Genomic DNA, 25,248 nt, shown 5'->3' on the forward strand with positions numbered 1-25,248 from the left:
TCTGCAGGAGCGGCCCTCGGAACAGTTGCTTCCTGCGCATCTGAAATATTTCGACATTCAAGCCAAGGTCCCGGAAAACGGCTGTGCGGCTATCCCCAATCCTCTTGCCGAACCAACACGGCCTCCAGTCTTAGCTAAGAGGGCCTTATGCCCGGAAGGAAGCCGAGACAGAAAGCGGCTCCCTTTCACGATGCTCCGCGTCAGCAGCCGCGAACACTGCCTCTCTGCTCGAGTCAGGATGCGGAGGTTATCAACTTGAAACATCACCGGGGGCGCTGATCTGCTCGGTCTTCAAAGGCCCCCGAAGCCGAGATCAGCAATTCTTGGTCCAAGGCCGCTCGGGGATGTTGGTCTATCAGATTGAAGCTGCTCGATTGAAGTGCTTTTCCCATGCCGCTTCAGACACGCGTCCCCCCGCGCTCGCGTGCGCGGGCACTTCGACCCCACCAACCACAGCCGCCGTCGCATCATCCGAACATCTCAGGAACAACTTCCAGCAGCCCCCAAAGCCCTCACCTCCGCCGGATGGCATGCGTTCTAACCGCACACTTAAGGGCTCAGCCGAGCGATCCGGTGCTGTGACATGTCGGCTGGGGCCACCGTTTTGCCCAAAATAGGCAAGGAACGCTCAGCTTGCGGCGCCGGGCCTCTCGGGCACCTAACGGCTCCCCACGTAAGGCTGCAGACGCGTAAGCCCTGGCCGCACTCTGCGCTGGGAAGAACGTTAATTGACGCTTTTTGCGGAGACGGTCAGCAGGGAGGAGCTGTGAGAAAGCTTGGTTTGGAGCGGCTGCGCAGGCTGCGTATGCTTGATGACATGGGAGGGAAATATATAAGGTAGGTAGGCACGGGACCGTTTCTCTGAGTACGCTTCTACGTCGGTACCATAGCTTTCTTCAGCTTCTGTTACAGCTTCTCTACATTGGTGTTCTGAATCGCGGCGCGCAAAGTCTCCCTCCTCTTCTCAATCCGAATCCTCTCGGTTTCGTGCGCAATCCTACAGCATGAAGGCCGCAACCCTCGCCGCACTCCTCTCCGCTGCGGCGGTGGGCGCGTACGCTCAGGACTAGTAAGTCGCGCCTCTCTGCCCCCAGAAGAACCTCTCGACAGCTGCCTGACATCCCAATTCAGCTCCGACGACGACCCCACCCCAACCTGGCCCGGCGCCGGCCCCTGGAACTCGGCTTGGCCGAGCGACGCCAGCGCGTGGTCCTCCGCGTGGGCCTCCGCCTGGCCAACCGCCTGGCCCTCTGAGAGCGCAGCCTGGGCGTCCTGGACCTCCTCCCACAGCGCTGCCTGGGCAAGCTGGACGTCCGACAACACAGCCTGGGCGTCCTGGACGTCCGCCAACCCCGGTCCATGGACGACCTGGCCCACAACCCTAACCACCTACCCCGGGCCCGTCCCGACTCCCGGCCCAGGCGGTCCCGGGCCCTGGGGACCAGGAAACAACAACTGGGGACCTGGCCACTGGGGCCCTGCCAACGGCCCGGGGTGGGGTCCTGGCGGCCCTGGAGGGTGGGGCGGCGCGTACAGCAGCGCGTGGTGCGGCAACAGCGGGGCTTGGAGCTCGTATAGCTCGGCGTGGTCAGCCTACTCCGGCGACTGGAACTCCTTCTGGAGTGACCACGCCAGCGGCACCTGGGCTCCGCCGGCGGCGTGGAGCACAGGAGGCCCGTGGACGAGCGGCGGGCCGTGGGACTGGAGTAGCTATTGCGGGAGCACGACCGCCGTGGGGGGTACGGCAATGGCGTCTGCGACTGCGACGGCGGCGGCGGCGGCGGTCTCATCCTCAGGTGTTGCGTCGACTCTGGCGGCGGTGACGAGCTCGAGCCCATCGGGCACCACGGCGAGACCTACATCGGCGGGCGTGTCGGCTGCGCAAAACGCGGCCGCGAGCTTGTCAGCGGTCCCAGGAGCGGCGGCGCCGAGGTTCGATGCGAGGCCGTTGCAGATATTGGCGGCTGTAGGGGGCGCAATGCTTTTGGCGTGAGGGGGGGGGGGCAGTGTGCTAGTTGGGGGTCGAGGGATATATCTGGATGTCTTTGGAGCATCGCGATACCCGTGTTTTGCATGTTGTTGTAGTTTTACGTACACTCACGCTCGCTACGAATGAAATGATTCTGAGACTTCTGATTTGTCCTCTTATTCCAGCCGATCGATTAAAGTGTATTCAGGATGAGGAAGTCTTTCACAGTGTCTGTCACGTGAGCGGCGGTTTTGCACGTGACACGGAAGTGTGCGCCACCATACGTGTCGGTCACTGTCACATGCTTGAGCGCTAGGATTGTTCGCCAGAACCAAGGAAGCAAGCCTGCTGGCAGCCACAGCGGCCCAGTTCAGTTCAGTTTTGCTGTCGTGGCTGTCATGGCTGTCGCAGCTGTCAAGCGTACGTGGCTGCTGTAATTGACAGTGATAGGGCAGTCGAGAGGGAAATTGATCAATTGGACGATTGTGTGTGGAAGGTGCGGTGGCTGCAACGAATGGGATTGTGAAGACACAGTGATGCAATTGCCAAGAGCAGCACCGCCCAGAGCAAGCAGGAAAATCCCTAGCACGCGAGCAACTTCTCAACCCCATCTGCCTCCACACAACTCAATTCTCAACATTAAACACACCCTCCCCTACCTCTACCCTTTCTGCACACCCTTCAGACGTCCTCCGCTCCCAAGAATCCCACAGTCACCGGCGAGATGTCTGACCGCGCGCACAACACCGACGACTACTCATACCCTGACTTGGATCGTTCTGCGAACCAAGGCTCCAATACCTCCAATGGCAACGCCCAGGAATCTCTCCAGAACGCTAAGAACCACTTCGTGAGCGGTTAGGTAGGTCGTGATCTCCGTCCACGCTGTCTACCAGTACCTGGCGTTGCCGAGCTGCAGCTGATCTTGTGCATTACAGTGGCCTTATCTCAACTTTTCCGCCACCATCTTCCGCATTCCCATCTAACCCACGCCGCAGGTGCTCAGTCCGCCATGAACTCCGTACAGAACCACCCTGCCACTCAAAATGCGCTGGATACCATCCAGAACGGTGAGGTGAGTATCGTGTAAGCTCGACTCGAAGCGGGGCCAGGCTGATATGGAGCACAGAACCCTCGCGACCTCATCACCCAATGACAACACTGACGGTTCTCAGGCCCCGTTGCGCAGAATGTCAAGGAGCAGTCCGCCAAGACTTCCTCAGAGTTCCGTGATCTTGCCGATGCTCGCACGACTCCTGACCAGCCGGCCGCTACTGGCCAGCCGTTGACCCGTAGGTGCCATACAAACACGGACAGGAAAGCTGAGGCCTGACGAAAGCATAGACTACCACTCCATGTTCTACCGGCTCTTGAGCGTAAGCTTCTGCGGTGGTCTGCTCCATGCCTTGCGCTAATAGGATCTAGTGGAGAAATCCTCGCGCCACCGCCATCTCCTTCCTTGTGTCCGTCCTTCTCATCTTCGCTACTCGATACCTGCCCATCCTCCGTTGGTTCTTCAAGGGCGCCTACATCGTCACTGGCAGTAGGTCCAAGTGACGTTACGATCGATTGGCACAGCATGCTGATCATCTCTAGTTACCGCCGCAGCCGAAATCCTCGGCCAGGCTGCCTTTGGCAATGGTTTCGCTACTCAGATCCGCCCTCGCAAGTACTACACGGTCGACAAGGCCTCTCTTGAGCGCTTCACCGACGACATCGAGCAATTGATCAACTTTTTCGTCATCGAGTTCCAGCGGATAATCTTCGCCGAGAACGTCTACGTCACGCTTGCTGTAAGGCATTCCTCCAACCGCCGCATGACCGTCACAGTTGCTAACCTATCTTCTGTGCAGGCTTTTGCCTCGGCCCTGATCTCCTACTTCCTCATCAAGGTCGTCCCTCTTTGGGGCCTCTCGCTCATTGCAACCTCCATCATCTACCTTGCCCCTCTCATCTACGTCAAGAACAAGGACGTCATCGACGAGCAGCTGAACCGCACCGGCCAAATCGTGCGCCGCCAGACGAACCAGATGCGCGAGGCCGCCGCCCAGCAGACCAGCCGCGCCACCGAGACCGTCAAGACCTACGCTGATGAGTACAGCCACAAAGCTCAGGACCTTATCGGCCAGGCCAAGCGTCGTGCTAGCCGCCAGACTTCTCCGGAGGCGATGAAGGGCGATTCGGACAACAGCTCCAGCTCCGTCCGCGCTGATGACTTCCCGACTGCGCCCCGCCAGGAGCCGGTTGGTGGCGAGGGCCTTGGCAGGGCTGAGGACTACGACCGCGCTGAGGGCTTTGGCAGGACTTCGGGCCTTGATAGGTCGGAGGGCTCTGGCAGAGCTGAGGACCTTGGCAGGCGTGAGGAGATTGGTGGGCCGATCTTTAATAGCGCTTGAAGAGGTGGCGTGGCGGGAGAGGCTTGTCCGAGCATCAAGAAGAAGATGCCTAGTTTGTATCTCGGGAGAGGGAGTGGAGTTTAACAGTCTCCGAGAGTCTAGCGGTCTCGGATCGGTACGATGGGCATGAGATAATGGCATGGTCGGTGTGTGCAGAACGAAGGATCATAAACGGGGAAAGTGGAGGTGGTTTACGGGTTGTTGTGGACTTCTTCTGCTTGAGCGTGTATCTGTATTCTTCTCAAAAGCCCCTTTGTTTACCCCCTTGAAAACATCGAAATTGGAAGGCCTGGTAGGCGAAGTAAAGGTTACGGTTTGCATCGTTTCTAAGCGGGGTAGATAGGTATCATAGGTTAGGGTAGGTATACTGAAACGATTCAGGGTTTTATACTGGATGTTTGTGACCTGCATTGGTACGCAGCTATTCCTCGCCTCCCGACTCGGATTCATGACCCATGGATTCTCGTACTATCTTCATCGAATGCGGCTAATGTCTATGCTCTCTCTTAGTCGTCCAGGGGTAATAGCCCCTAAGGGGTTTGAAGCACTACTCGCATACTTGATACCACCTCGAGAGACAGAACAGAATCCAGAGAGGTATTCCCATAGTGGCTGCACAATGCACCACGCATCGAAAAGCGTCATACGTCAGCGCGAAGGAGCCCCTCGTCCGCCAACTCCCCTTCATACACTGAACTTTCCGACCTGGGGGACACAGGACTCCAACTCCCCAAGTTTCTTGTGTCTGAAGTACTCAGCATCGGCGCCAACGCGTCGCTCCTCCGCGACCCCAACTCCATTCGCGCGCTACTAGGCTCAGGCGCGGCGGCGCCCTCTGCAACAGTGCCCGGTAAGGAACTGTAGCGGGATTCTCGCGCAGGAGAGCGGGGAGGCGGCCGCCGACTCCCCGCACGCGCTATCGCTGGACCACGCGATCCTGGTTCCTGCTCCACCGTTCCGATCATGTTGGTTCCGAGCCCCAGTCCCTCCGGAGCGGCCCTCCCCGCACGCCCTGGCCGCCTGAGAATGGGCGGATCGTACAACCACGCCTCTTCGGGGTAGCAGCGCGCCTCTTTGCGGCGTGCGGCGGCGATTCGCCGGCGCTGGAGAAGGAGGTAGAGCAGGGCGGCGAGGAGCAGGAGAGTGGCGCCTGAGAGGCCTGTTGCGAGCACGGCGCGAGCTCCGCCTGGGTAGAGAGGCTGGAGGAAGCTGGATGTTGTGGACGCTGTGCTGGAGGTAGTGGAGGGGGCGGGTGTGCTGGGGGGACTGGATGTGCTGGGTATGGTCGACGTGCTGGATGTGCTGGTCGAGGGGCTTGCTGGGGTGGAGGTCCGGCTGGCGGTAGCGGTGTCGGAGAGAGGAGCTTGGGTGGTGGGTAGCGACGAACTGATGAGGGTTGAGAGGGTGGAGGAAGTGGCGGCCGAGAAGTTGCTGCTGGGTGAGGAGAGAATAAGAGTGGACGAAATGGACGGTGGAAATGACCAGGATGGATCAGAGACTGTTGGCGCTGGAGGAACACTACTGGGTGATATGACAGTAAGATTATCTCTCGGAGCCGGTCTTAGTGGGTACAAAGAGGAAGAGGAAGATAGCGAAGATATAGTCGTGAGTGACGGAGATGACCCTATCATTACAGGTGCTGATGGATAACCCGTTGGAGCCAACGCGCTGTGAGACGGGGAAGAAGCGTTCCAACCCCCAAGGACCAAGACAAAGGTGGGTGTGCTGAATATCATCTCGTTGACAATGATGGACGAATCCCAATGGGAACGAGGCCTGGTAGTATACGGGTGGTCGTCACTGATGCAGGTATTCTCATACGGATGGGAACGCCTGAGGAAAGGACAGCGATATAGCGGCGAGTTCGCTCATCGACGCGCTCATATTATCGACCGCCTAAGTGTTTCTGCGAAGCCTGCACGAAGTGCTCCCGTGGTAAGGGCTACTCCGAGGAGAGTCCTTGACAAGAAAGATTTCCAATGTTTGGAACTCCTGGATCGTTGCCGTCCTCGTTTTCTGCATGCGGTACGATAGAGCAACCTGGTAGACTGTGAAACACGGTGCGATTGACCGGCAGGATGGCGGAAGATCTAACAGGTTTCGGACTCCACGGCACTGACAATGCCACCTTCGAGCGATGTAATCTTAGATTTGAAACTGTTCAGTGGGCGGATGGCTAGGCGGTTGCGTTGTACTAAAGCGAGTATTAGAGAAAGAATAACTGTGAGCCCAAGTGGGACGACTTACGATGTATTTGGTATGCCGCGGCCTCATGTACGGCATCCAAGCTGCTATTCCAAGAACTAGAGTGGCCTTGTATTACTCTGTATACTTAGTATACCCAAGAGTTTAGCAATGCATGGGTTAAGAATAGAATGCTGACGTGGAGGGAGAGAGTTTGTCGCTGCGAAATCGACAGAGGAGAGAAACGGCATTGCGCATCCAACAGACATCATTGTTATAATAAATCGCCTCAAAAGAATAAATGCGCCCCTAAGAGCAAAGGTAAGTTTAGTTGTCTGCCTCTTCCTTCGTGGGGCTGCGCCGCCGCTGCAGGTACCCACACAGCCTCGCACGGCGCATGTCTATTTCGGACCGCAGCCACCAACACGAAAGACGTCAAACATATCACAGGCCGCTGTCACTACTGAACACTGCATGATTTAGATTGCAACTGCGTTTTATTAAGCGCTGTTTTGATGTAGAATGCTATGGAATACATACTTCTGAAATCCTGGTAAGTCTAGCGCCCTGCCTCTTGGAGGCCTTCCGATATCTTCAATCAGTCGATCAGTTGCGATCTTTTAGACCCTGCCTTATCGCTTGCCTCTACTGTGCACGCCTACTGAGTAAGAACAGTAATGTCTTTCGACTTGTCCCTTAACAACTCCTGCAACCAAGTCGGCCAGCCCCTCAACCCAGTCGCATTCTTCATATTCTCCGGCAAGATAATCTGAGCCGACTCGCCCTTGAAGATCTGCCCTACTATCCCATCCGCCACGACCTCCGAATCCAACATCACGATCCCCGCTTTCTTGATATTTCCCTCCAACGGCGCCGTCAGATTCGTCCGCGTCCAGCCCGGATGCACAACCGTGGTCTTGATCTCGGGGCACTGGAAGCGATGCTTGAGCTCCTGGTTCAGCCCCTCGTGGAAGGCGAGCACGCCCGCTTTGGTGCATGCGTAGTTGACCATTCCTGCGGCGGCGGCGAAGCTGGCGAGGCTGGCGACGCTTATGATGTGGCCTTTTCGCTGCGCGAGCATGGAGGGGAGAAATTCTTGGACGGTATAGAAGTGGCTGATCAGGTTGACGTCGAAGATTGTGCGGAGATCCTTGGATGATTGGTCGAGGATGGTTCCTGGCGTTCCCATGCCTGCGTTGTTGATAAGGATGGTTGGGTTCCCGAGATCGGAGCGGATGGCTTCGGCGGCTTGCTGGACTGCCTCGCGGGAAGCGATGTCGCACTTGTAGTAGTGGATGTTCTTCGCTGTGCTTATGTCAACATCCAGATTCTGATATAAGGTCATGTGACCGCTCGAAGATGCGGCTGGCGTGGAGACCGTCGCTTCTGGGTCCCTGAAGCAGAATAACTTACAGTCTTCGAGGTCCTTACTCAAGGGCTGGATGTCAAGCACAGCAACCTTGACACCCCTTGATACCAGACGCCGGACGACATGGGCACCGATGCCATTGGAGCCTCCAGTGATCACAGCGACTTCGTTTTCCCATCTCCAAGCAGTCTTGCCGTTCTTCCAGATCCACTTGTTCTCCGCCCATCGACTGAGCAGACTGTTGACCTTGGAGGTGAGCCCAAGAGCGAGCAGCCACTTCAAGCTAGTGCTCAGGAGGTGCAAGTTGTTTCCCAGGAACCGGGTAAGCTCTTCTCGAACAGAATCCGGTCCATAGCGAAGGATGAGAAGCGCAGCCCCCGTCATGTAAGGGGAAAGTGCCAGACGAGCGATTGAGACCACCATGATGCGGACGTTAGTGCTGGCTGGTTAGTCTCCGAACAAGTTTCGGAGGGTATGCAGAAAGGAGCAGCATCCTCTCTGGCGACACAAGTAGTCCGTGTGTCTTACTGTACTATCACCCACATGACCAGTGAAAATACGGCGACCTTTACTTTGGGGGGCGTGAAGGTTCCTGTCTGGGAAGGTGGTGAAAGAAGCCTCGGCACGACCCGAATGGGCGCGTGTCCGAATAAGCGCGTCGGTTTGTTCCGAGCGCCAAGATTTGTGAATGTCTGCGGACAATGCAATCAGGAGATCCATTAGACCTCACCTCAAATGCCGTCGGTACGGAGTAGTGGCTGCTTGATCAGCGGGACATTAACACCGTTCCTTTATCCCTCTATTAACAAGCAGCTCCTCCGCTCGTTACGGCATGCAGCGCGCCACCACGTCCCGGCTTGCCAACACAGGCTCAACACCACCGTAGCAAGCCAAAGCAACAGCCAAGATATACTTCCGCCATCAAAACCACCACAGGACCTGGAGCGCCTCGACCCATCACCAGACTCCTACGCCCTCACCCCGTTCACCGACCGCTGCACCATCACCTTCCACGCCGGCGCCGGCGGCCACGGCTGCATCTCCTTCCTGCGCGAGAAGTACATAGCAGCCGGCCCACCAAACGGCGGTGATGGCGGTACTGGGGGCAACATCTACATACAAGCCGTGCGTGGCGAGACATCACTGCACAAGCTCGCCCGGCGAGGCATACTCAAAGCCGGAGCGGGCAAGAACGGCGCCGGCAAGAACCGGGGCGGCGAGAGGGGAGGGGATGTGCTTGTCACCGTGCCGGTTGGGACTGTTCTACGGGAGGTGTGGCGCAGAGACCCGGTCGCAGAAGAGGAGGCGCGCGCGTATAGCGAGCGCCGCAAGGCGAAACGGGCGGAGGAGGATGGGGCTGTGAAGGGGCAGTATCGGCGGGATCAGTGGATGCTGTATCCAGGCAGCCAACCCTCTGAGTTCAGGAATATGGAGTTTCCCAAACACCCAGGTCCGAGACGCTCGAACCTTGCGCTCGTACAGCCGAAAGCGCCGGTGCAGTTGGATTTGGATAAGCCGATGGAGCAGCCGATGTTGCTTGCGGCGGGCGCGTTGGGTGGGCTGGGAAACACGCATTTCGTTTCTACGGACATGCCGAGGCCGAAAATTGCGACGAAGGGCGAGCCGGGCATGAGTCTGCACGTCCAGCTGGAGCTCAAGCTGCTGGCTGACGTCGGACTTGTCGGACTGCCCAATGCGGGTAAAAGCACGTTGCTGAGAGCTTTGACGAACAGTCGCGCCAGAGTCGGCGACTGGGCGTTTACGACGCTGCAGCCGAATATCGGTACTGTGGTGTTGGACAGTCACAAGGGTCGGCCAATGATTACCGCAGGTCGAAGGGGCGACCCGAGAACGAACTTCACCATTGCAGATATACCTGGAGTCATTGAGGATGCCCATCTGGACAAGGGCCTTGGCCTCTCGTTCCTGCGACACATTGAGCGCGCAGCTGTGCTCGCTTTTGTGGTCGACCTCTCAGCTGGAGACTCTGTAGCAGCTCTGCGCGCGCTCTGGAGGGAGGTCGGCGAGTATGAGACGTTCAGAAACGAGGAGATCAACGCGGAGACTCAAAAGCGGCTAGTGGACTGGAAACCGCTGGTCAATCGCGCTACCTCAGAATTCGAAAGTGACACCTTTGGAGACCCTGAGGTTTTCGAAGCTGATGCTTCCGAGATGCCGCTTCCTCCCCTTACGCTGCCACCGATCACTTCGAAACCGTGGTTTGTCGTTGCTACGAAGGCGGATCTGCCAGAGACACAGGAGAATTTTGCAGCACTTCAGTCTTACCTGGCTGCAGTGCGCGACGGCACGGTGGCTCATCCGAGCGGGAAGAAGAATGCTTGGAAGGATCGTCCGAGCGCTGTGCCGGTCAGCGCCATCAAGGCCGAAGGTGTGGAAAGGATTCCGGCTGTTGTCGTGGACCTGTTGAGTGGTTGATATATGCGATAATACTACCACAGCTTTCTGCGCCTATCCAGGTGTTCGAGCTATTAAACACCTTTTCAGGACTCTCCTTCCCGTCGCCGCTTCAGGCGGTAATGTGTCTGTTAGAGACAAAAGAGATAGCTCGCGCGGTTTGGGTCGAGTCACACTGGAGTTGCGTTGTCGGTGTGACGATGCGACAGCCTAGCAATCAATCTAGACCGCTGGATCACATCTGATGGCACCCTGGGCGACCGTACCTTGGTTCTGGCGATCCTTGAATGCACTCCGCAGACCCCGCAGCGGAAGTCGACCAGCCGTCGAAAACCACACTATTGGGATCTACGCCTGGGCGTTGAGATGTGAGATGGTCTCGGACTATTTTTACCAGCACTGGACTAGTGAAGACTGCTGCCGCGCCAGGCTCACTGACAACCGTGCGACTAGGTACATCATTGATATGGACAAAGACAAGCAGCCTGCCAAGTGCGCTGTTCATGAAGGGCCTTGGGTCGCGCCCAGTATCATGGCCGCTGACGAAAGTACCCCTCAAGGCGCGCTTGCGGAGTCGCAATGGATCCAGATGTGGTTGGACAGTTAGTGACACATTTCTGAACTACCTGAACTACTCGCTTCTCCGTGTTGTCAAGCGCATCCTCTGTACCAATAACAGTCAGCGATTTTCCACGAGCGCATCCAATGTTCAGCCAGAGGACTCACCTTTGGCCGCCATTCCAAAAGATGTTTAAGCTTAGAAATAGGCTTCCCACTAGGCGCGTCCCGCTCGCAGGATCGTCTGAAAATCTCCACGATCGTCAGTGGCTTGCATGCTGGTGCACCTTCCCGCGCAAACCCTCCACACGGATCAGGGCACTTGTTGGCGTTGGCCAGCCCTCGACGTCTGCCAGATGCACGTTTGCTGCCCTGCTGCTGCGCTGCTGCTGCGCCTCCCGGAACATTCCACAGCACCGTTGCCAGATTCGGCTATGGTAAACAGTACTAAGACCGCGGATGCTGCCTTTCCGCCTGCTAGTCTGCTTCCGTGCGCGCTGCCAATGTTGAATGTTGCCGTTCATGGACGGTCAATGCCCGATCCAGGTGGCTTCGTCCTGGCGACCGTCATGAGACTGTCGTGGCCCAGCAGTCACATCTTGAGCTCGACCAATGTTGGCCCACCTTGGCCAAGCAGTTCTTGCCAATTTCCATTGCAAATCCAAGGCGGGCAACTTCGTTTCTGGGCAGCACCCGGGAAGGAATGAGGAGGATGTCGCATATAAATACCGCCATGGTACTCAGTTACATTCCTCCATCATTCACTCACAGCACTCACTCCTCACCTTCAAATTTCAATCGCTCTAATCTCCAAACGCAAACTTCTGTTCCTGAACATCACCCTCCATTCAACAATCTCTTACCGACACACCACATCAACAACCATGAAGGCCACTCTCATCACCTCTACCCTCCTCGTCCTCGGCGCTACCGCCACTCCCATCGAGTATGGCCCACCCAAAGGCGGCTGGGAATCCATCCACTACCCGGCACCACCTGGCGGCTGGGAGAACGTCAAGTACCCGCCCGGCACCGGCGCGAACCCAGCGAACTGCCCTCCCATGAACGTCCCCTTCACCTTCACGAACACCTATTCCGTCGTCGCGACCCCCGATCAGGTCGTCAACGGCACGACGCCCACCGGCGGCCTCCCGGGCTCCTCGGGCCTCTACCTCCTCGGTCTCAACACCGACACGAACACCATCTGCTACAACATCACCATCTACAACTTCCGCGGCGAGTACCAGTCCCTCGCCATCACGGCGACCCATCTCCACGAGGCGGCCCGTGGCGCTTCGGGCCCACCCAGGATCGCGTTCCCCAACCCGGTCGCCACTTCTGACCCGAACGTCAGGAACACTGTCGGCTGCCAGACCGGGCCATTCAGGACGGGCGTCATGCCCGGCGGTGTTGATACTGGTGCTGCTTTCCATGTCAGGCAGATCGTGGCGAACCCGGCTGGCTTCTTCTGCGACGCACATTCGAGCTTGGCTGTGCCGGGTGCTTTCAGGGGCCAGATTGCTTGAGCGTGGATGGTAGTATGGCGTGCGGTCTGTTACGGCTTCGACCTGCTTGAGAGGAGCGGCGGTTTATGAGTATCCTGTATGACACGAGAGACGGTGCGAACTTGTACATAGTTAGAGATTGGTATGGTAACGCGATGCACTCAAACTCATCATCATCGTTGTGACTACTATCTGTCTTTGAGGAATGTTCGATACATGCATCGTTGTGTTGTGCCGCACCAAGATGATCTGTACACACTGCCCCTGACGTTGATGAACGTTCCGTAGAAGAGATACCATCCCTTCTGTGCACGCTTCATTTGATCCTGCATGCCGACCTAAGCCTTGTGACTGACGTCATGCTTTCCCGAGCCCAGCTACTTTATCAACGCGTGCAAGCCACCACGGTACACGCGCTCCCCATACAATGAACTCCTACGAAGCCCGCCGCCTCGAGAACATCAAGCGCAACCAAGCCCTCGTACAACAACTGGGAATCGAGACAGCGCCAAAAACTTCCACAAAAGTAGATCAGCCACCATCAAAGCGGCGCAAACTCTCCCCACGCGCCGCACCGCTTCCGACCCGCACGTCGACGCGCATAGCAGCCGCGACCACAAAGCCGACCTACAATGAAGACGCACCACCTTCGCCAACATCATCCGGGCAAAAAACGCGATCACAGCGAAAAGCAACTCCCCAAATCGCTTTGACTACCTCCTCGGACGCCGAAGCGGCCGCCAGCGCAGACGAGTCCTCATCCAACCACGCCGCCGATGACATCGACGCGCTTCGCGCCCGCTGGACTTCATGGACGCCCACCGGCCCGCCACCGACACGCGACGAAAACGGCACCTTTCACTTCGAAAATTATCCTGACTTTCTGCCCAACAAGTCGCCAGAGGAGATGCTGCGCGAAGGCTCCTTCGGCGGCTCCTACTTCCGGCCTCTCCACTCCGCGGCGCTGGGCTTGACGATCCAAGACGACTGGCGCGAGCTGCCCTCGTCCTGGACCGCCGAGCTAGACGTGGCAACCTACCTAACCAGCGAGACCTACCGGCCCGACGTAAATAAGTACAGAGTATCCGCCGGCCAGCCAATCGAGGCCTGGGAGGCCGCCGGCTGGATAAATCCCGCCCACGACATCCGCGGCTGGTTCCAGTGGTACGTCCGCTTCTTCCAGGGACGGCGATGCGAGGATGACGAGAGGCAGGTGGGGAGGTGGGCGAGGTGTGTTGGGGAGAGCGGGCGGTGGCGGAGGACGCTGCTGAAGAAGTATGTTGCATTGGGGATCAGGAGCGTGGCGGATGAGGGGGAGGAGAGTGGGGAGAGCAAAGAGGTCAGTCCGGTTGTGCATCAGACGTGCCATCATTGGGCGTGGGAGGTGAGGCAGGATGTGCTGGATCGGTGGTGGGAGGAGGGGAGGTGAAGTAAGGGGAGGAAATGGTGGATAGAGTCAGGGACTGAGGTTTGGGTTAGGGAGGGCTTAAGGGGCTTCCGCAGCATGCCCTGGAGAAGCCACACGGGATATGAAACCCGCATCAAGACATGCCATCGCGTGAGCGAGTCGAACAAGCGGATCGTTTGAATCGAAGCGTTGATCGGTCAGTCAAATGGCCCAGCCTATCCGCTGACCCAATTCTAAGAACACGAAGCGGATATTCTCCTGATCGCCCAACCCATCCCATGCCCCGTGGCATCCGCACGCCCAAATGCACACCTATCTCCAATATAGACAACCCCAATGCAGCCATCGAACGCCGCAATCCTTCTTCCAAAGAATGACTATAGCCCATCCGCACAAGAGACGCGATCACGACCTCTGATTGAAAAACCAACTACTCCTTTTCGCCCCGCCGACCTCCTGCTGCTGCAGACTCCCGAGCGTGGGCACCATCGGCATGGGCGCATCTCCACCGCCTCCTCTTAGTGGTTTCGCGATCCTGGGCCCCGCGCCGCCGAAAGCGAAACTCGCCGTCGAGGTCGGAGAGCCAGGAAGCGCTCCCCTTGCGACGCCGACCTTGGCGGCCTCGAGGCGTGCTTTTACCGCCGTGAGCTGGGCCTCGAATCTGTGGGGTGGAGTTGGTAAGCGAAGGCTCGGCGAGGATGCTGAACTAATAAAAGAAGAGCAGTGGGCGTCAAGAGTGCAGGGACACACATACCTCTGATTCGCCGCCGTGAGCTTCTCCTGCGAATCCTGCAGCAGCGCCTCCAAACTCCCAATCCGTTCATTCCGCGCAATGAGCTTACGTTCCGCAATCGCGACCTCCTTCTTCAGGCTGCTATTCTGCTCGACTAGCTGCCGCTGCACGACGGTCAGCTGCTCGAGGTTGCGCTCGAGGAAGGCCATCTTCTTCTGCTGGGCGCGGTTGTTGGACGTGCGCAGCACGTTGTTGTATTGTTCGCGGGTTTCGTCGAGGGAGATTTCCAGCTCGACGACCTGTGGGGGTGGGGTGAGTATGTGGGTGTGGGAGGAGGTGAGTTGGGGGAGGGAGGGGGAATGGGGAATGGGGAAGGGGAGAAAGGGAGTTGGACTTACGCGTTCACACCGGTTTTGGAGATCCCGCATCAAGCTCTTCTTCATCTGGTCAAACTCCGCAATCTGCTGCTGAACCGTCTTGCCATTCGCGCCCATCGAGCCGATGCCGTTTGTCGCCGCTCCGTTCTTCAGCCGCTGCTGAAGTGCCTCGATCTCCGACTTGAGTTTCTGATTCTCGTCGAGCCTCCTGCTCAGATGCTCTCGCAGCTCATCGACAATCTCCACCTCGCCGTCCTGCCGTGCGGCGTAAGCGTCGGCTAACCTAGACCTGACCTCCTCAATATCCGTATCGCCGAGCTTCCGCTCAAGCAGCGCTTCGTAGTCCCGCTGCACGCTCGCAAGCCGGTGCTCCAGCGCCTCCATCCGCTGGTGGTGCGTCTCGTCCTGCTCGCCGCGCTCGTTGACCGAGAGCTCCGCCTGTCGCACAATACCCTGCGTCTCGAACAGCCTTTGTCGCAGGTCGCGGAACTCGTCGGGGGCAATCGCATCACCCGCCGCGCTGATTTCATGCAGGGCGTCGACTTGCTCGATGGCTCGCCGTATGCTCCTCTCGTTGTCGCTGAAGACCTCGCCGCCCAGGTCGAAGCCGGCCATCATGTGCGCCATGCGCTCTGCTTTCTTCTTCTCCTTCTCGTCGAGGACGGCGCTTGTCTCTTTCGCGCTCATCTTGGCGTCGAGAAGTTGCTGCTTCACCTCGTCGAGCTCGGCTGTAAGCTCTGAGTTCGCTTCCTTTAGGCCGTCCATCGTGATTAGCGCCTCCTTGGTCTCGAAGTTGATCTTTTCGACCTGCATCTTGAGTTCGTTGACATCGCCGTTGAGGCGCTCGTTGTCTTTGCTCGTCCGGAAGTTGTTGTCTTTGAGGAATTGAAGCTCTTCTCGCGCTTCTTTGAGCGCTTTCTCCGCATTGGCGATCTGTGACTCTTTTTCTGCAAGCTGGTCCTGCAGCTCGTTTTCCCGCCGCAGAAACTCCTCTTTCTCGTCTTTCTCCAGGATGGCGCTCGGTGTGCTTGACCGGTCGAGCTCCATCCGCGAATCTGGTCTCGAGGGCGTCTCCGATCTTCGCGCCTCCTGCAACCTTGAGGGGGTCTCGGCACGTTGTGGGGGTGGTCTCTTGCCAACGCTGGTATCCTGAGATAACGAAGGCGTCCATCGCTCCTTCGGCACGCTTTCGCCGCTCCGCCACACCTGCACCTCACCTTCCAGAGTAGATAGGTAGTTCTCAAACGTCGTGACCTGCGATTGTGCCTTCTTGAGCAGGGCCTTGAGTTCCACGGGGCTGAGTTCCGCGTTGATCTTGGCCTTGTTCTTGATCGCTTTCGCTCTTACACCGAACCGCAGTGTGCTGAGTGTCTCCTGGTCGTTGTAGCTGCTGGGCGAGCAGTTGATGATAAGTGTAGTCCGCGAGTTGCCGCCCAGTGATTCTTGTAATATACGCGTGAGCTTGGAGTCTCGATAAGGGATATGCGTAGATTTGCCATCGGTGAGGGAATTGATAACCATTCCCAGCGCGCTCAGGGATTTGTTGATTTTCTTCGCTTCCTCTAGCGTCTGTCCGCTTGCGCCTGTCTTGCCGACTTTTTCGCTGCCCGCCAAATCGACTAGGAATAGCTGCCCGCTCTTCGCCGACCCAGTCTCGACGTTCTTCTGCGTGACCGTGATGACGAAAATCGAGTGTGACCGCGAAGACTCCTGGTTCATATTCGTTGCCGCGACAGCCCTTGCCATGCCGCCTCGCCGCATGACCTCATACACCTCCTGCACGCTCGAGACGTATATCTCCAGCAGCCCCTTGACATACACCCCCCTGCTCTTCTCCTCATGCACCGGCAAATTATCATTCTGCGGCGCCAGCAAATCCCTTATCCTCTCCATGTAAATCTCCATATAGCTGACACGCACCGTGTACTCGATGTTCCCCGGGCTGGCCAAAATGCTGGCGAAGATCTGCTCGACGATGCGCGGGATGATGCCCTTGCCCATGTCGTCGTCGATGTCCGAGCCCATCATCGTGTAGGATTTTCCCGCGCCTGTCTGCCCGTAGGCGAAGACGGTGCCGTTGTAGCCGTTTAGGATGTCATCGACGGTTGAGCGGATCGAGAAGTCGAACACGTCGGATTGGCGGGATGTCATGTCGAAGACGCGGTCGAAGGTGAAGGCCCCGGCGGCCTCTCTGGACTGTTGGGGGGATGTTAGTCGTACTGAGGGAAATGGGGGAGGGGAGTCTGAGGGCGAGACGAGGCCATAGTGCGTACTTGTATGCTACACGTGTCTTCTGTGTCGAACTCCACCATAGGCTCTCCTCCGCTCGCGATCTCGAGCTTGTTCTGCGGCCGGAAGCGCGCAACCACTGCGTCGATCCATGATCAGCGTCTTCTTGATACACGTGTGCTGAGTGCGTGTGGTTACCCTTGATGGTATTGTAGCTCCTGGTTGTCGCATGTCGCGTTAGCAACTGTCGCTCTCCCGTAACATTGTATATTCTCCCTTTCCAAAAACTTACGCCATGTTTGCAACTGTATATGCGGGCAAAGGCCCGGCGGCCAGGTAGCGGTGACTCTCCTAACGCCTCCTCTCCCAGACGTCGCGGGTCTTTCGTAGGGCTGTTGTTATCCCTAATCGTGCGCCACTTCTCCAGGGCGAATGCTCGCGTTTCCCAATCCGGGGGTATGCACGCTGCACGGCGGGTAAGGCTTGCTCGAGCAAAACTTCTGCGTCTAGAAATCGGTATCTATAAGCGAGTCGACAGCAGCCCGGTAGCGACTGTGACACACTGGGCTAAGCGGCGCAAAGAAGGGCAAAAGAAGGGGTGGTGGGAGTCGTCGGCGCAGATTCAGAGTGTCGGGGTTCTGCTGTTGACTTGATGTTGACAGGCTTGGCGGGGGAGATCGCCGCAAGCGTTTCTCGGGCGAACCAGAAGGCGCACATGTGTCAAAGTGGTGCCAAAGTCAAAGTCAATCTCGACGTGTTGTTTTGGCTATGAACGACTGGTGTGATTTGTTCATGCTATGGACGAGTGTCATGTAAAGTAAAGCATCCAGTTTATCGCAGCCAAAGAGGTCTGCTTCCCACAACGCCATGCTCAATCCGCCGATGACGCCTATAATTATCCGTAGAACGAACGCCTGTCCAAAGATAAGACTCCGAGCATCTCAAATGCCGCTCCGCAATCTCAGCAACCTTAGCAAGCCCCGCACTCAATCCTCCCAGCTCTTCTCCACCGTTTCCCTTACGCGCTTCGTGTACTCCCTCCGGTTATCCTTATACAAATTCGACGCCTCCACGTTCGCCGGCGACGAGGTGTTCGGATCGTTCAGCAGACTACCCGCAAAAGCTTAGCCATGTCTTGCCCCCAAACCCCTCATCGCCCCTCATCACGTAAAAACCTACCTCTGGATACTCGTAAGGATCGCCGCAACATCGTACGTCGGACTCCACCGATTCTGCAAAATATCCAAGCACAGCTCGCCCGTACCGTAGACGTTGGGGTGGAACATCTGGCTGATGAACTTTACGCCGGGGGGCTTATTGGGGTAGGCTTCCTCGAAGTGCATCACTAGTCTGAAGGTGCCGTCTTCGAAGGGGGTGTCTGAGGGACCGATGATGACTGCGTTCCTGCAGGGAGTTTCGGGTTAGCGAAGTGGGTAAGGGAGTTGCTGGCGCTATGGTCGTACCAGGTCATAACGTTGTCGGCGATGGGAGAGGCGGATACACCGGCAGGAGGGTCGGTTTGCATGCGCTGTTCGAGCAGAGGATGTTAGCTTTTGAGCCTTCACTTTCCTGGTGTTTGCCCTTGTCCATACTGCGCCGCGAGATTCTTATGTATCGCAGCGCTGAGCGGGAGGCAAGTGTCGTGTGCTTTAGTGATCGTACCTTGAAGTCCCGCATCAGGCGGCGGCGAGCGGAAGTCGACATGGTGGGCGAGCGTTCGAGCTGCTGTTGCAAGATCCGGTATCTGAGTGAGCGGCGGCGATAGTGTTGTTCAAGTGTATTTCGTTGTAGGTATGCTTTTAAGCTTGATGGCGTAGCAAGCGGGGGGATGTTCGGGATTGCCTTGCGATCCACCGTTCGCCGCGGACTTTGCGTCGGGACAGAGCGATCATGTGACAACGGAGGTGTCGCAAAGAGGAGGCAAAACACATTCTCATTCAGTCGGAACATTTTTCAGAACCGGAGAACGTCTCTTTGAGATTGGAGATGCTACAGAACCCATAAACATCCCGTTCCATCTGTACGCCGTCCGCCGAAGACCCACCAGCCTACATGCAAGATCCCAAACCGTCCTCTATAGTACATCAATATACAGCCAAAGCCGAGAGTAACTTCCACATCCCATGAGATCCCCTCTAGTACTCCGAGAGCCTGCCCGAGTAGCCGCCCCTGTCTCCGCCACGGCCGAATGAACCTTCACTCCTGTCCCTACCGAACCCTCCACCTCTTACACCTCCTCTCGAATGACCAGCTGGCTTCGAGAAGCGATCCCTGCCGCCAGATCCGCGATCAAAAGAGCGCCCACTATCACCGGAGCCGCGATCAAATGATCTCCCACCACCGCTAGAGCTGCGGTCAAAGGAGCGACCGCCACTGGACCCTCTGTCCCCTCGGTCGAACCTCGATGAGCGGCCACTCAGGTCCGAACTCCTGTCCCGATCATTAAATCCACCTGCTGGGTCACTACCAAGGTTCAAGCCCTTCACACGCGACAAGCCCAACTTGTGAGCAGTCCCTGACGAGAGTTTCGGAGTCCGCTCGAGGCCCCATCCAAACTTCGCCAGGTCGTTGATAGCGTCCACCATGCGCTGCTTGTCAGGGTACCAGCCGTAAGTACCGATGTAGGCGCGGTAGGCATTAGCCAATTCGGCCGGGTCGGCGTCGCGGAACGCGTTACCAACATCCTCCAAGATTTGAGCGACGCTCTCCGGGATCTGTCCTTCCTCGGTCATGTCCACTTTGGCGGTCTGGAGTGAGGTGTCTTCGTTCAGAGGTAGGTCCCTGAGCCTTGAGCGGAGTTCTCGTCGGTCGATTTCGGACAGGATGAGCCAGCCTTCGCCCTCCTTCCCAGCACGGGCTGTGCGTCCGATACGGTGGACGTAGGTATCGCGTGATGTCGGTAGCCCGACCTGTATGACATGCGTGACGTTCGGGAAGTCCATACCACGTGCGGTGACGTCCGACGAGAGCAAAATGCCAGACGTGGATTCACGGAAGCGGTCCGACGAGCGCGTACGCTGCTGCTGGGAGAGCTTGCCATGAATCTCGAAGATCTGGGCAGGGTACAGAGGCCCTCGGCGGGCAGACCCTTGGAGGGTTCTGAATATCGAGTGCGCCAATTCAACGTCGGCAGTAGAGTTAAAGTATACGATGGCCTTGAAGGGACGAGCACCCGGCTTGGCGGCAGCCTCTACCTCGCGCTTCATGAGTTCGTACAGAGTAGGGAAACGGTTCTCAAGACCTCCAGTAAGGACGACCTTCTGCGGCACTCTAGTGTGGGTCGGTTCTTCATCGTCACGCACGCACTTGACGAAGTGGAATCCAGGTTTCAGGGTTTGGCGCACAAGCTGGACAACTTCCCGGGGTACCGTAGCTGAGAACATCAAGGTCTGTCGCTCTCGCTCCTTCTGGTCTGGCAAATACCGCTGAATCTCCTTAATCTCAGGCCAGAAGCCATCATCGAGAAGCCTGTCTGCTTCATCAAGCACCATAGCACTGAGCTTCGGCGCTTGGACCCCGGAGTACTCGTCTGAGAGGATGTCCTTCAGCCGGCCTGGCGTGCCGACAAGGAGATGGACGCCCTGGTTCTGCATCATGCGCAGCCCCATGGTCTTCTGAGTTCCTCCGACGGCTGTTTGCACCACCACGCCAGTGTTGCGGGTAAGCCTACGAGCTTCTGCTGCGATCTGCTCGGCGAGCTCTCGGGTTGGCGAGATGATCAAAGCACGAGTGTCTGCAGCGCTCGGCCGATTGCGACGTCCAGTGAAGCCCCTCTCAGCGAGGGACGGGTCATCGTTGATGATTCTCTGAAGTACGGGAAGGAGGAAAGCCATGGTCTTGCCTGTGCCCGTTTTCGCCTGCGCGATTCTGGCATCGATTAGCTACGCGCAATCGGTTTGAGTTTAAGCATGACTTACACATCGACGCCCTTCAGTGCCTCGTTGATTGTCCTTGATTGGACTTCGGTCATCGTCTCCAGGCGCATCTCCTTGGTAATTGTTCGGACGACATTGGGATGAACGAGACCCCGCGTCTCAAGCTCGTAAAACTTCGTGACGGGTCCCAATGCTGCTATCTCTATGTCTGACGACGGTCTTTCTGCACCCACTTCCTGTTCGATTTCGGCCTCAACGGCCGCTCTTTCAGCGGCCGGTACGGCATGCTGTTGCCACTGAACGCTCTGGTGAAAAGCTCGGCTGGCGGCAGGAAGCCGTAATATCGACTGCCTGCATACTGGTCGGGCTACTGACGACTGGAATACACGCGCAGAGGTGCCGAGGGATAATGTCGAGGTGGGTAGTGTTCGAGGGAGAGAGGCGGTACTTCTGCGTAGAGCTCCGAGCATTATGGCGGCGCGGCGAACGATATCGTCTTGGGTATCTCGAGAACAACAGACAATCGATTACAAGTGTATCAGAAAGAGCGACAAGTAAAACAAAATGATTCGGACTGTTCTGGAGAAGCTTCTGGAGATGATAGGGAGTTGCGCTTCGTCGCGGGCAGCTCATGAACTTTTTGCTGCACGGACTCTAGATGAGACGGAGCCGTCGCCGGCGAGATGCGCTAGGGCGAAACACGTGATCTGCTTCTGAGAGAGACAGCTTCGAGCAACCTTGATGCCGAATTTTCCACTCTGACAGCCGCGCACAGTTTGTATCAGCTAAACGCGTAGAGACTCCAACGATTGTCAAAAGCTGTCTTCCTTCCATCTACAAACCGTTTAGAGATAGGAGAGATGGGTATCCGAGACAGAACGCCAACAAGTCATAAAAACATAATTATTCAGTTCCGGCTCGCCCTAGATATCAGGACGACGTCGCTACAGTCTAGTATCCTCAACCCCCTTTCCCCTTCACAAGCCCCAATCCCTCCGAAACCCCCTCATGTATCCCACCCGTCAGACCCCTCACCCACCAGACCGCCGCATCATTCATCATCTGCCCGACCTTCCCGTCATTCATCGCGCACACCGTCTGCGTAAGCGCCAAGCTGCGCTTCCCCACCTCATCAACCGCATTAACCGACGTGCTGAAGACGCGCTCCGAGATGCGGTGCTCCCGCTCGTAGCGGTAGGCGTGGCCAAGGAAGAGCTTGATGTATGGCAGGACTAGGTGCGCGAGGAGGAAGAGGTGGACTATTGAGGAGGCGAGGATGCGGTGGACGATTGATGGTTCGGGATTTTGATCTTTGGGTTGCGATGCTGTGGGGTTCGTGTAGACGGGGATCAGAGCTCCGGTCGTTGGATCCAGCGCTGGTGACTCGGCTATGCCGCTGGGTAGGGCGAAGCGGATGCTTAGGTTTTCCTCTGCGGTCATGTTGCTCGGCAGGCCGCGGAGTAGGTAGGTCAGGCCGTGCATGTAGAGTTGGCGGCTGAGAGATGGTTGGCTGTTCTCGTGGTTTCGGGAGAGGGACAAGGATTCATGGTAGGCTTCTGTCAGGAGACTGAGACCTGCTTTCCGTCAGTATTACGTTCTACGGATGGTTTGGAATGGCTATTACCTTGGTTGGCGTATTTCCAGTTGATACCGCTCTGATCCTCGGATACCAGAAACGTAGGGGGTGTTGAGCGCGACGACGAGGGATGATCGAGATTTACCTCGTCGTTATGGGAGATTTCTGCAGCCTCGCTGTCCGATATCATGGACCATCTATTCTCTCCCGCACTTGCTGGCCTCGAGCTATACCTAGGCGGAGGTGTCCGTGTCCCGGTAGAGTCTGAAATTGACGAAGCATAGCTTGAGGATCTGCGTAGTCGGCCGACTGCTTGTCTTATCGACGGTAGTTTGGGTATACGGCTCTGTACCATAGGCGGTAGTATGGTATACATTACAGAGAAGCGTTCAGGATCAATGGTGTTTGTAGGCATATGCGGTTCTGCCGACCGTGCGAGTATCACGTCTTCTGGCATTACTGGTGTGTGTCAACAGCGTCTTCACAGGCGCTCTGAGCATTTTGACGGCTGCCATTGCTATCACCGTTATCAACCCTAAGTTATTGTAAGCTCTGGCATGTGAAAGTTGTTGGGTGGAGCGTCAACTCCTGCGTATGAATTGACGCCGGGATCTCTAGCGACCGTCGCAGGACCTCGGAGGCAGAGAGAACGTGGATCTTCGTATTATGAGTAAGATCCAATCATAGAGTTAGGTGGAGCATGCTTTCATGTGTCGTGCAGGATGGTGTTGATGTGCTGTTGCGGGTGCAAAAGCACGTGCATGAACCATGCGCTCTCCTTCTCGGTGATCTGGTTGACACAGTAAATCAACGGTTGAACAGGAGAACTGTCTCCCAATTTTTGAGCCATGGGATGTGATTCTGCGGAGAATGAATCCTGAGAGCCCCAAGGGTCATTCGAAAAGTACGTTGGCGCATTACTCGTGGCCACTTTTTCCTTGCTAAAAAGCCGCTACGGATTTTTGACGTAGCCCTTGGCCCGAAGGTGAACTCATCTCCCACCAGGCTTGGCGGCCCTCCAGTTTTAGTTGCGGAGTCGACATTCTATCTACGAGTACCCAAGACTCTCTGACACCCAGACCACAAATCGCAGTGTCAGGCGAGAACACACTAAGACTTCTCCTTATCTCGCTTTTTCAATTATTATAACGCTTTCGGGCCAGGTCTAGCTTTCAGACTCTCCAGCCTCACTACTCATAGGATGCTGTGCAAGATGTGTCAAGATGTCTTTCGGTACAAGGTGGAGATCAATAAGGAGAGAACCACCCTATCCACGCTCGAAGGCTTTCGCCTGGCAGTAAGCTCCGACTGTTATGTATGCTACACCTTATGGAAACGAATACCTGAGGAACAACGCCTTGTAGAGCCGGCTAGAAGCGTAAAGACTTCCCACACATATCTAAGATTGCACTCGATATCCACAACAAGTTTCGTGATAATTGTGTCAGTGGTTGTGTGGTTTTCGCGAGGTCCGGTTAGAACTGAAGACGTTTACACGCTACAACGCATGAATGGTAAGTGTCGTGTGTCTGATACACACTATTAACTGACACAAGTTATTCATAGAACTCCATGATCTCCATCGCCCCTTCCTAAGTGGTCCTGCCAGTACCGAAACGTCATCAAAAAGCAGCATGGAGGTAGCCTTACGATGGCTGCAGCAGTGTCTTTACGGACACAAAGCGTGCATACGAGCCGCTCACATAAGCATGAAGCCACCTACTCGCTTACTCGACGTCGGTTCAAGCAGCCTCGATGATGTCTTTCTGATAGAACCAAAACGCGAAAGCCCTAATCTCCAATCGTTTCCACCAACTTACCGGTACGCTGCCATGAGTCATTGCTGGGGTTCATCTCCAGTTATGACATTGACTACGGAAAGTGCTAGGGATCTAGCAGCCGGATTCCGGTCGTCGACTCTGCCTCCTTCTTTCCAGCATGCAGTTACCATTTGCCGTTCCCTTGGAATAAGGTATCTTTGGATAGATTCTCTATGCATCTATCAAGATACCGAAGAGGACTGGAATCGGGAGTGTGCCAACAAGAGAGCTATCTACCAAGGTTCAGTGTGTACTATAGCGGCCACAGCTGCCTCCAACAGTCAGGAAGGATGCTTCCGGGGAAGGTCACTATGTGTGATACAGCACTGCATAGTGCACATCGACTTAGAGGGCCTGCTCCCAGGAGACTATATCTTGGAGCTTGGAAATTACCGGGACCGTATACTCGAAGAGAGCCCATTGCTCCAGCGAGCCTGGGCTTTTCAGGAACGCGTTCTTTCCTCAAGGTTTCTTCATTTCAGCAAGACTCAACTCATATGGGAATGTCTTGAGTTAGAGGCGTGCGAAAAATACCCTGGCGGGATCAACGGAGTCGACAAGCTACCAGTTTCGCTCTCTGCTTTCCATAAGGGAAAATATACGCCAATCCTGGAGACAAGCATGACAAGCACGCGGCTGGTGACCGCCGAGCAAGAAACCCCCAAGCCAATCTTATCCGTAAATGTGATATTAAAGATTTGGTGGAGTTTTGTCTTGCATTACTCGAAAGGTGCTCTTACCAAGCCTCGCGACAAGCTAGTTGCTATAGCCGGCCTAGCACGTCTCGTAGCATCGTTGATCGACTCGGACTATCTTGCTAGTCTCTGGAGAATT

At 56.5% G+C, this 25,248-nt stretch overlaps 10 protein-coding genes across 10 annotated transcripts; 5 read left to right on the forward strand and 5 right to left on the reverse strand.

Moving 5' to 3' along the window:
• Positions 1-1,004: 1,004 nt before the first annotated feature.
• W97_08675 (uncharacterized protein) lies at positions 1,005-1,993 on the forward strand (the record flags this gene model as incomplete). Its single annotated transcript, XM_007786542.1, has 2 exons — positions 1,005-1,069; positions 1,132-1,993. The coding sequence occupies 2 exons, from the start codon at positions 1,005-1,007 to the stop codon at positions 1,991-1,993; spliced, it is 927 nt and encodes a 308-aa protein (XP_007784732.1).
• Positions 1,994-2,981: 988 nt separating this feature from the next.
• Positions 2,982-4,365, forward strand: W97_08676 (uncharacterized protein; the record flags this gene model as incomplete). Its single annotated transcript, XM_007786543.1, has 6 exons — positions 2,982-3,039; positions 3,145-3,261; positions 3,314-3,345; positions 3,395-3,512; positions 3,566-3,762; positions 3,823-4,365. 6 exons carry the CDS (start codon positions 2,982-2,984, stop codon positions 4,363-4,365), a joined length of 1,065 nt encoding a protein of 354 aa, XP_007784733.1.
• A 2,842-nt stretch (positions 4,366-7,207) lies between these two features.
• Positions 7,208-8,341, reverse strand: W97_08677 (uncharacterized protein; the record flags this gene model as incomplete). The annotated part of the gene is made up of 2 exons (XM_007786544.1): positions 7,208-7,854; positions 7,963-8,341. The coding sequence occupies 2 exons, from the start codon at positions 8,339-8,341 to the stop codon at positions 7,208-7,210; spliced, it is 1,026 nt and encodes a 341-aa protein (XP_007784734.1).
• A 312-nt stretch (positions 8,342-8,653) lies between these two features.
• Positions 8,654-10,354, forward strand: W97_08678 (uncharacterized protein; the record flags this gene model as incomplete). Its single annotated transcript, XM_007786545.1, has 1 exon — positions 8,654-10,354. One exon carries the CDS (start codon positions 8,654-8,656, stop codon positions 10,352-10,354), a length of 1,701 nt encoding a protein of 566 aa, XP_007784735.1.
• Positions 10,355-11,775: 1,421 nt separating this feature from the next.
• On the forward strand, positions 11,776-12,417 carry W97_08679 (uncharacterized protein; the record flags this gene model as incomplete). The annotated part of the gene is made up of 1 exon (XM_007786546.1): positions 11,776-12,417. The coding sequence occupies one exon, from the start codon at positions 11,776-11,778 to the stop codon at positions 12,415-12,417; it is 642 nt and encodes a 213-aa protein (XP_007784736.1).
• Positions 12,418-12,823: 406 nt separating this feature from the next.
• Positions 12,824-13,825, forward strand: W97_08680 (uncharacterized protein; the record flags this gene model as incomplete). The annotated part of the gene is made up of 1 exon (XM_007786547.1): positions 12,824-13,825. One exon carries the CDS (start codon positions 12,824-12,826, stop codon positions 13,823-13,825), a length of 1,002 nt encoding a protein of 333 aa, XP_007784737.1.
• Positions 13,826-14,209: 384 nt separating this feature from the next.
• Positions 14,210-17,065, reverse strand: W97_08681 (kinesin heavy chain; the record flags this gene model as incomplete). The annotated part of the gene is made up of 3 exons (XM_007786548.1): positions 14,210-14,465; positions 14,559-14,836; positions 14,936-17,065. The coding sequence occupies 3 exons, from the start codon at positions 17,063-17,065 to the stop codon at positions 14,210-14,212; spliced, it is 2,664 nt and encodes an 887-aa protein (XP_007784738.1).
• Positions 17,066-18,129: 1,064 nt separating this feature from the next.
• Positions 18,130-18,847, reverse strand: W97_08682 (ubiquitin-conjugating enzyme E2 2; the record flags this gene model as incomplete). The annotated part of the gene is made up of 4 exons (XM_007786549.1): positions 18,130-18,253; positions 18,323-18,547; positions 18,607-18,671; positions 18,806-18,847. 4 exons carry the CDS (start codon positions 18,845-18,847, stop codon positions 18,130-18,132), a joined length of 456 nt encoding a protein of 151 aa, XP_007784739.1.
• Positions 18,848-19,278: 431 nt separating this feature from the next.
• On the reverse strand, positions 19,279-21,488 carry W97_08683 (uncharacterized protein; the record flags this gene model as incomplete). The annotated part of the gene is made up of 2 exons (XM_007786550.1): positions 19,279-21,010; positions 21,061-21,488. 2 exons carry the CDS (start codon positions 21,486-21,488, stop codon positions 19,279-19,281), a joined length of 2,160 nt encoding a protein of 719 aa, XP_007784740.1.
• A 490-nt stretch (positions 21,489-21,978) lies between these two features.
• On the reverse strand, positions 21,979-23,051 carry W97_08684 (uncharacterized protein; the record flags this gene model as incomplete). Its single annotated transcript, XM_007786551.1, has 2 exons — positions 21,979-22,592; positions 22,643-23,051. The coding sequence occupies 2 exons, from the start codon at positions 23,049-23,051 to the stop codon at positions 21,979-21,981; spliced, it is 1,023 nt and encodes a 340-aa protein (XP_007784741.1).
• Between the last annotated feature and the right edge of the window lie 2,197 nt (positions 23,052-25,248).

Source organism: Coniosporium apollinis (genome assembly GCF_000281105.1).
Source record: "Coniosporium apollinis CBS 100218 chromosome Unknown supercont1.60, whole genome shotgun sequence".
Lineage (NCBI taxonomy): Eukaryota > Fungi > Ascomycota > Dothideomycetes > Coniosporium > Coniosporium apollinis.